At 40.7% G+C, this 10,432-nt stretch overlaps 1 protein-coding gene across 1 annotated transcript; it reads left to right on the plus strand.

Moving 5' to 3' along the window:
- Positions 1-460: 460 nt before the first annotated feature.
- Positions 461-4,374, plus strand: arl4ab (ADP-ribosylation factor-like 4ab). Its single transcript, XM_034705518.1, has 2 exons — positions 461-579; positions 1,730-4,374. Exon 2 carries the CDS (start codon positions 1,798-1,800, stop codon positions 2,395-2,397), a length of 600 nt encoding a protein of 199 aa, XP_034561409.1. The 5' UTR covers positions 461-579; positions 1,730-1,797; the 3' UTR covers positions 2,398-4,374.
- The last annotated feature ends 6,058 nt before the right edge of the window (positions 4,375-10,432 follow it).

Genomic DNA, 10,432 nt, shown 5'->3' on the forward strand with positions numbered 1-10,432 from the left:
TGCATACACACAAACAAGGAAGATCAAAGAAGTAGGGAACAGGAAAGCTTATCTATAACGTAGTCTTAGGTAAATAGCATAGAAAGGTAGAAGAATACGTTAAATTTCTTGAGAATAAAGTTGTTATACTGCCCAAGTTAGCTTGTACTTTTATAAAAGGGAGACCAATGTTGAACACTAATTCACACAGCGCAAAAAAATCTACTTCTTCGGACCTCAGGGACTCTATACAACTTTATACTTAAAACCTATTTTTTTCCCCCTAAATGTGACCCTGATACTCCGTTGTAGTTTGGAAACAGTCGATCTTTTCATTCACTTTAATAGGTACCTTATGTTTTGAGGAAAAGGAAAATCTTGACTGCTGCTTAAAGATGTGTTTGTTTTATTTTGGAAAAATCTCCCTGGAAGTTGTATTGTTTGCAGTGGTTACTTTGTCGCTGCTGCGGAGGAGTGTAGAGGGAGTCCTCTCAGCTGAGCGTGTCAATGTGTGTGAGGACATGAAGAGAACATGAGGACAGAATAACAGCTGCTGTGGATGTACAGTCTGTTTGTGATGGACTAACTGTGTCTGTGAAGGTAAGTTTGAACTGATAAAACTTTTATCACCGACTTTAAGTAAAAAAAAAAAAGACTGTCAAATTCACATTTTGGGTTTAGATAAACGAAAAATACTGATAACGTGATATTCGTGTTGTCATCTACTTTTACGCATGACTTCTATTAAATGTGCGGATGTGTTTGTGAGTCACATTTACTCCGTTTCAACCAGTTGAACTTCAATATTTTTTAACACTTGTTGGCATCGTTGCCTCAAGTCTAGCCTGGTCTGGTCTAGCATGGCACCGAGTGATCTACACGCCAGGCTCCATTTGAAAATATCACATTTTTCAGGGCTTATGGCTTTAACTAATCTGAAGTGAGGCGTATTTGTCTTATTCAATATGCATGGTGTTATGTACTAACTGCTGTACAATTCGGCTCAAATGTTATACACCAGGTAGCCTACACATCAGAGGAAATTCCCACTTTAGTGTTAATTCACCTGCGCGTCTTTCCATCACTACGCAGTGTGCAGGACGGGAGCGGTCGCTCAAACCCATCAGGAAAGTCGCGATTTTATTGCAATTTACTGCTTTAATATGAATCATATATGAGCCGAATTATTACGAGGGTGTTGGCAATTTGCTAGTAGTGTTTACTTTTGGACGTGTCTGTGCGCGTAAAGGCTAAAGACCGAGGATGTATAAGTGTATAGGTTTTTAGAAGGGGATTCTTCTTTCGTAATAAGAGGGATGTCAGCCCATGTTGCCGAGCAACACCTTTCAAAAGCTGTATCGAAACCATGTCAGTGTGCCCCCTCATATGATCTGCCCCTGTCTTTGAACACTGCATGGCTGATGGCTGAATCTTGTATTTAGGTTACATTTAAGAGCCTGCATCCTCTCGGTTACTGTTTCACACTCTGAATGGAAATTAGCGTATGAAATCCCTGTTGGCGCTACATGTGCAAATGTGCTACTCCCCTCCCTGCTGTTTTATTTCTCATTCATCCCTCGGAGGCAGGGTAATGTGAGGATGTGTAGTCTGCAGGGAGCGGGGAGAATATTCACTTGTTGGGTGTTTTGTAAATCAATGGGGTGCTGGGTGTTTGTGTGCTTTGACTCATTATGCATTATTCTGTGTTTACCTCCTCCCCTCCCCTCCCCTCCCCTCTCTCCTGCTGCAGCCCCTGTGGATTAAAAGCGGCCTGCTGGTCAATATTTGGTGGTGTCTCTTCCTGACTTGGATACCAATATGGGGAACGGATTATCAGACCATCACTTCCCCTGCCTGCCATCGTTCCAGGCACTCCACATCGTCATCCTGGGTCTGGATTGTGCAGGAAAGACCACCGTGCTGTACCGCCTGCGCTTCAATGAGTTTGTGAACACTGTCCCTACTAAAGGTTTTAACACAGAGAAGATTAAAGTGTCCCTGGGAGGCAACAGGCGGACAGCTTCCTTCCACTTTTGGGATGTAGGAGGTCAGGAGAAGCTGCGGCCCCTGTGGCGCTCTTACACCCGCTGTGCCGATGGCATTGTGTTTGTGGTGGACTCTGTTGACGCTGAGCGAATCGAGGAGGCCAAGACGGAGCTGCACAAGATCACACGGCTTGCAGAGAATCAGGGCGTGCCGGTACTAGTGGTGGTGAACAAGCAGGACTTGAGAAACTCGCTAACACTGGCGGAGATGGAGAGCATGCTGGCTTTAGGTGAGCTCAGCACGGCAACGCCCTGGCACCTTCAGCCAGCGTGTGCGATCATTGGCGAGGGCCTGCAGGAGGGTCTGGAGAAGCTGCACGCCATGATCATGAAGAGGAGGAAGATGCTGCGGCAGCAGAAGAAGAAGAGATGATGTGGGGACTAAAATCGTGAGCTGGATCTAAAGCTGCAGTATCAGTTGGTCGACCTTTGACCTCTGATTGCCTGAGTTTGATCCCTTTGGTGGGGCTGTGTGTTCAGGTCAGCCGGGGACAGTGGGATTGATTTTGCCCCGTGGACTCTGGATGTCAACAGCAACAGGTCAAACCACGTAAACAAAGTCCAGAGCTGTGCTGCTGTGAAGTTTACTGAACTCTCTAAGTGAGCTCTGACTCTGTTTCTGTAAAAATATGTGCTGCTTAGCTGTTCAGAAACAATCAGTCTTTATATTTGTACTCTACCAAAGCTTGTCTAAAGAGAGCAGACAGTATTAGAGCAAAGTGATCAGAGTATTTTGTATCAGTGTTGCACAATAGGAGAGAGGCCCAGAAGTTTACACACAGTGTAGTGACTCATTTAGGACAGGAAGCACAATGTGGCCCTGAACACGTAAACACAGCTCAGAGTGGACGTTAATGATAGAGACAATGATTCAGATGATTAGCAGTGGACCTTCCTTCCTGTGGACAGATAAAGAGGAATGATGAGATAAGCTGAGTGAAGTCACACTAATCAGTCTTATCTCTGTTTTAGTGTCAGTCTTCTAAATGAGACAGAAGCAGAGTGATGGAGATGTCATGCCCACATCTTCTTGTTGGGACCTTTGTGTTACAGTTATTAATGCATTACCCTGTGTTGAGAGATAAATATAAATGCTAACATTGACAATCATGCTAATGTTAGCTGTTTACTGCCAAGACAATCAATATTGAATCAAAATAGTTTTGTAGTTAAGAGAATAATCTTAAACATGGTCTTCAAAAAGTCGCGATCACATGGTTTGTAACTATCGAATCTAACATTGACTTCAAATTATCCCAGACATTTTCTGCTGTTAGCTCCCAAATACAAATCTTATAAACACCTATATTATCTTTAATACTTTGCAAGCTAAAACTGATCTCCAGGCACTAATAGCAAACTAATTTTATGCTAACATGTAGTAGTTCGCCACCCAGCTAACATTGGCATAATTTGCCCCTCTTGTTGTCACAGTGTAGAGTACCATGCCGGGTGCATAGCCAAAAAATCAATGTGCAGCTAACTAGAAGTCACCCGTTAGCTAATATTTCCATCACTTGTCACAATGACTGAGACTAATTTGGCTAGCATTCTTGCTAAAAAAGTGCTTCTTTTAAACTGTTAGCAGTTGTTAGCCTGGTGAGCTAACTTGTGCCGTATAAGATTGCTGATAATACAAATCTGAAATAGTTAACTAACATTAACTAGCCGCTCTTTGTTAACACTAGTTTGGCTCAGGTTTAGTCTGTTTACCAAGTGCTTCTGTATTGCTAATGATATTATGCAATACAATTTAAACTTGTATCATTAACTTAGTAAGCTAACATCAATTTGATAGCTCGAATATTGTGCTTACATTCCTTAGCTAGCAGTGGTTAGCTCACTCGCTAACACTGGTATACTAGCCCCTCTTTGAGCTGAACAGATAGCTTCAGTTTTCTGATTTTCTTTTGCGTACATCAGCCATAGATTGTGTCTGACATTTTTGTAATCAGTTGTTATTTTTAGAGTTTAAATTATCGCTGTGTTAGTTTTACTCATGATCATGAAGTGTCTGATTGAAATGCATTAATAACTGTGATAAAAAGGTGAGCAGGAGTATTACCCGTCCATCCTCAGAGACGACCCCACCTGAATCTGAGGATACGTTCATATATTCAGCAGAGGCGTTTTCTGAATGCACTTTAATGAAAACTGACTTTCTAACGGACACTGACAGAATCCTGAATGATCCCTGTTCTGAAAGAGGAGAAATATTGCTTCAAAAGAAGCGTCTTACATATGAAATATGTTGATACTGTTGTCACTCTGCAGCTCTGTTTGCAGGGTGCTCATATTTATGTGTTTGATCACTTTGTTCATTTTGAATAAAGAAACTAACGGACAGTAACAGAGTGTGTGTTTCTGTTTCTTATCTTATCTGTGAAGCTGTTGATCAGGTTTGTTCTTCACTCTCTTCATGTAAAAAACATTTCAGAGATAAAAAAAAAACTGAGTCAGTCCTGCTGTCTAAGAGAAGAGGCCTGGTTAAAATGACTCAGACCTGTTCAGGTACTGGAGCTGATACAACAGTTGTATCCCTCTCACTGCGTCCCAGATTAACCTCTCAGTGTACTAAACTTCAGCCTGTTGCATCATTATGAATATTCAAATCAGAGAAAAAAAGAAGAGAAACTCTTTATGCATTTATATCAGCTGCTAATCCACAGGGACCAAGAAAGATGTTGCTTCAAATCCAAACGCTCCGCAGAGTGCTCTTGATATTCAGATTTTCTGAGACTTTATTAAAGGAGACAGAGATCTGTTTCAAGGCTGGAAGAAAGCTCAGTAAAGTTTTGGAAGCACATCAGACTTACTACGTTTATCAGTCATTAGCTTTAGATTTGATGGCTGAAAACACCTTTAGAAAGAATTTTATGTTCACAGTGTTGGGCAGAGGTCATCTCACCTTGTTAATTCACAGTTTATCAAATTGTTTCAGTCAAATGTTGTCTAATGTTGTCCCATACAGTAAATCCAAAGTCAACCCTCTAATATTCTGCACACAAGTTACTAGTGTGCGTTTAACAACTCTAAAACACGCCAGAGGATAATAATAATAATAATAATAATAATAATAATAATAATAATAATAATAATAGTAATAATAATAATAATAATAGTTGATGTAAATAAATGATGCTAATGTAAAAACTACTTATCTGAAACTAAAATATTTAAAAGAGTACATTTACATTTAATTGTAGAACAATACCTTTCAAAATGAAAAGTCATGTCGGCGAGTGGTGTGGTGAGAAAGAGTTTGTTAAGGTTGAATACTGATTATTACTCAGTTGTGTGAAATACTTGAGTCTCATTGGTCAAAGGCTCATAATAACAGTGTTTAACTTTTGGAAAATAAAGGGCTTTTTGAGATGAGATCAGCCCTGTGTTCAAAAGATTCCTCTCTACATCCTAGTCCCAAAAGTTTGGGTTTTCAGCTGCCCGAAACGTCTCTTCCGTGTAGAAACGTGACACTGTTTTCCATTGAATACGTTTTACTAGCAAGAACCACGGCACACAAGGATATGGGTTTGAACATTTAATAAATTATTTGTGCGTAGTGTGGCCCAGCAGAAGGAGTCTCAGGATGGGGGTTCTGTCTCAGCGTTATCCTGCCAGAGCTGATCTTGACCCAGGCTGTACCTGGAATTAGACAAAGGCATAGAAGAAGCAAGCACAAGTTGAGTAGCAGGGGATAACGAAAAAGTTTAATTGAAGTACAGCAAGGTGACAGAGGGTGGGTAGAAGAATCACAGACAAACGGTTGGAGTAGTCTGGCTACATTAAAGTCGGCTTGTCGGGTGATTGAGGGTGAGGTTTAGGGTGAGGTTTAGGCGTGGTCCTGCTGACGAATTTTAGATAACACCTTAACTTAATTTGTTGTACACTGCCTTAGGTGTCGCAGGGACACCCTGATCCCACACGTCAAATCAAATCAGTCTGTGTAAAGTAGTTGTCACATTTCACTTCAGCCTGTTGACACAGTGGCAAAAAAAGTTAGCTTTATAGCAAAGTTTATGCTTATCGCTCTGCTTATGAGAAACTTTTGAGTGTAGTTCTGTGGCGGTGACTGTTAGTTTCAGTCCTGGTTCATGTAGGGGGGGGGTGGGGGGTCAGCAGTAGTCCTGGCTCACTCTGGGTGTGCTCTGACAATAAACAATACAATACAAGCACAAGCACATGAAGGGAGGGGGTCAGAGTGAGAAAGGGCGTGGAGAGAGGAGCACGTGAAGTGTTATGGATGGTTTCAGTTCTTAACACTCCTGTTTGGGGCTTCTGGCGAGTCTGCAGGCTGAATCATGTGGCACACACACACACACACACACACACACACACAAACTTGGAAACACACACACACACACACACACACACACACACACACACACACACACACACACACACACACACACACACACATTAATTAGTTCTTGGTCAACCAGGCAGAGATAATGGGAGTGAAATTTGCAGACTTTATAATTGTTTTTGAGACAAGGAAGACTCAAAAAATTTAAAATGAAGAGTCATTAGTGCCAGATTTAATAAGCGTGTAACTGCTGAGTCTGTGCCTGAACTTTACAAAGCATTAAACGAGAAAAAACACTTTTTTTCTGAATGTTGAAACATGTTTTCAGTCATCGCCCTGCTTTCTGGATACATAATAGTGATTCTGGATGGAACAGTAGAGATCCTCATTCCGGACGGTGACTGTGAACACATTTTGGTTGATGCCCTTCCTGAATCTTCAGAAACATGGCCGCCTGCCTGCTGGCCCTGAACATTTTCCATTACTCCACGCTCTCACGGGGTGGGTGGCGTGCCAGGTTAAGCCGCTCCCTCTTCCCATGGCCCTTGGCTGCAGGATGACCAAACGCTGCAGCACGGTGACAGAGGGGGGATTTCAGGGGTCACATGTTCCCAAACATCCATATCAGACCACCTGACTTCCTGGAGCTGAACCGAGACCTGGACCTCTTTGATCCTGGACTCTCATTAACAGGAGATTACAGTGAGGGAGAAGAGGGACCACCTGTGGTGTAAGACAGTTTGTTACAGTAACTGCAGACCAAAGTGTGTGAACATGAATCTGAGACACTGATCATCAAAAGCTTTGACTATTTTTCTGTTGAAGTGTTAATAACTATCCACACAAAAAATGTATCTTTATTCTTAGCAAATTGCAACTTAATCCTTTAAAAATGATGTTATATTCTACAATTCTAAGTTAATCATAAATACAATTATAAAATATCCTTCAAAATCAATCAATTTTAGATTTATCCTCAAATAAACTTAATCATAGAAATGACTCCACATGAACTCTAAACATTTTCAACTGAACCCGCCCCCTTCAAATTGTATCCTTACAATTTGCAACTTACATTTTTTTTTACCACTTTGATTATTATAAAGAAATTAATCTTTTACACTCCCAACACACACAAAGTCATCTTTTTCTTTGAAAATTCAAACTTCATCCCAAAAATATTCATACTTTTATCTTCAACCTTGAACCTATTCCCACCAAAACTTGACAAATACAACTTTATCCTCTATCTTTATCCATGAAAATGTAAACAATGTACAACTTTATTCCACCTAAATGAAAACTTTATCCTTACATTACATTTACTACCCAAAATTCAAATTCAGTCCTCAAAATAATTGCAGCTATATCCCTCCAAAATAATAATTTTTCCCCTTTAAGTTTCAAACTTTACTTTTGGAAAATTCCAACTTATGACTTCACTCTTGTAATAATCTCACTTTTTTTTCTAGAAGAATTATGTTTGTGTTTTCCTTAGATCTTAAATATTTTATCTTAATATGTTCCTTGTACTGTTATACACCATAGATCAAGCATGATGCGACTCCAGTGATGGGAATCATTGAAACGGACTAATATATACCACACAGCAGTTTAAATCCCTAACTTTCAGTGCTGGTGTTGGCCTTATGTAATCCATTCAGGCGGGACAATTACTGTCCAAAGGCTGCCAATTCTCTATTTGATTTCCAACATGCAAACTTTTACAGACTGTAAACTAAAGCAGAGAGTTATGACTCCCAAACTTCCCCATGTTCTCCTTTAGACACAACATTAGTTTTGAAGGTGTAAATATAGAAACGACAGGACGTTGCAGTTTTCCTCTCTGCTGACATGTTTACAGAAGTGTTTGTGTATTTCAGTCGTCTGTTCTTTGATCCCTCGCTCTCTTACAGCACAGGAAATACACTTTGAAAGCTCCACCATCCATCTGAGGTCTGTGTATTCAGCAGGAGGTGGGTAAGCGTTGGTCGTGGGTGTCTTTCAGGCACATTGACGACTGTGTGATCTGGTCCGGGGTTAGTGTGCCTGTGGAGGGTGTGAACGATGTAAAAAGTGCAGTCGTCACAGAGTGCAGGACAGGATACGGTGATAAGGGAAGAGGAACCACTCCCTGCCTGATTCAGTTTCCTGAGAAGAGCCTGGCTGTCTGCCACCAAAACCCCACCCCAAAACCCTGACCCACTGAGGGACAGTTTCTCTCACAGAAGGTTTTACAGCTTCTGCCACTGGGAGATGTTCATTCGCCAAAGCCCACAATTTGGAAGATATGATTGATATATAAGACTTCATGTCCTCCAGACGACAAACCTCTTTTTATTTTGGTGGTCCTGACCTTTCTTGTTGGGTCAAAAGATGAATTTAAGACCAGCTAATTAAAAAAAGAAGCATTTGTCAAACATTGTTGTCTGGGATGCGTATAAGCTACATAAACGTCATTTCGATAAACTGGCTGTAATGACTGCTACCTAATTTGGGGGCATAATGTTCCTGCGCACAGAGGGTCCACTTAAACATTAATCCGAACTCACAAACAGGAGCTGTTGGTCCATTGCTAAGTCAGGATCCAACATATTTGGATCATCTGCGGATATCCGACAGAACCTAAAGCAAGGACAGAAGTTGGACTTCAAATTCAATCCAAAGTAGACTGTTTCCTCAACCAGTCCTTCTTTCTTGATAAAAGTGAAGGTTGTTTTTGTCGTATAAACGTCTTCTTAGCTTTACTGTGCTGCATATTTAATCCGTACAGTCATCCCTGTTATGCAGTATGTTTATGATTTCAGCCTGACTCACTCTGAGCACGTTCACAGCTTCATATGCTGACCAGCTGTGTCACGAAGTGCCTCCAAAACATCCTGAGAGCTCAGAGGGAGAAAACAGCCTGTACTCAGACCCGTTACATAATCCAACCTTTGAGCCGCTGCTCTCTTTTATCTCTGTTTAAACAGGAGCAGCCATCAGTTCTGTTTAAAGTGAATCAAAGGTGCTGTGAAGATTTCTGCTAACCTACCACTGCCCTGCTCGTTTGTTGTTTCAGTCTGTGAGCTGGTTCTGGTGTCCTGAAGTTCAGACAAACAGGGTTCCTCTCACAGGAGTGTGTTTAGATTTTTGATTGCCATCAGGAGTTTATAGGAGCAGAGTTGTGACAGTGCATGCACTACTCCACCTTTCTGAGCTGAGCAGAGAAGGCTGAATATCATCTGCACGTCTTTAATCACACTCCACATTTGTAAGATTTCAGGATTTTCTCTCTGCAGCTCCACTTCAAAGAGATTCTATCTCTAATTAAATATTATTAAAGTCCTTCTGAAGTGAAATCATGATGATGAAAAGAGCTGCTGCCTGGAAATCAGCTGCAGAAAGAACGTAAAGGACAAATGTGTTTCAAAGTTGTCAAGGTCTCATGACATGGTTTCCTGGATTTGCTGTCCTTGTTCACGCTGATAATGACAAAATTGAGTTTGTGTGAGTCGGCACATGAATGTGTGTGTGTGTGTGTGTGTGTGTGTGTGTGGAATGACACAAACAGAACTGGATGTTTAATCTTGTTCTGTGAGTGCAGTGCCTGCTCTTCCTCTTTTTTTCTCATTCAGTATTACGTTCTTAATTTTGAAAAGTCATGATAAATTGAATCTTGAAATTTTGAGGTCTGTAAATTATGAGATTAATTTAAAGCTCCTCTACTAAACCTTTTTGTTAGTGTAGACTTTGGCGCCCCCTGTGGACGAAGCCAGACCTCTAATGTCTTTACTGATGTTTGCTGTACATGTGTTAATAGTGTCTTTTTGAAAAGTACCTTGTTGAATGCTATAAACAGTTTATTAAATCATCTTTTGTCTCTGTTTTTAGTCAAGTGAGAGGATTTTAAACAATTGAGGGCTATCAAACAAATTGTATTCTATCACAATTGATCACAATCTAATCCCATGTTAAAAGTAACATTATTTTGCAGCCCATATTTACAATATAAAGCAATTCTTAGCAGTGTCTAAATTTAGAAGTCAGATGAATGTTGTGACATGTGCTTTCTCTTGACTTTTAGAAATATCTTTCAACTAATTGCTGCTCTGCTACACTA

Source organism: Notolabrus celidotus, chromosome 16, assembly GCF_009762535.1.
Source record: "Notolabrus celidotus isolate fNotCel1 chromosome 16, fNotCel1.pri, whole genome shotgun sequence".
Lineage (NCBI taxonomy): Eukaryota > Metazoa > Chordata > Actinopteri > Labriformes > Labridae > Notolabrus > Notolabrus celidotus.

Excerpts from the sequence above, each read along its gene's own strand:
- arl4ab (XM_034705518.1), top strand. The coding sequence starts at position 1,798 with ATGGGGAACGGATTATCAGACCATCACTTCCCCTGCCTGCCATCGTTC.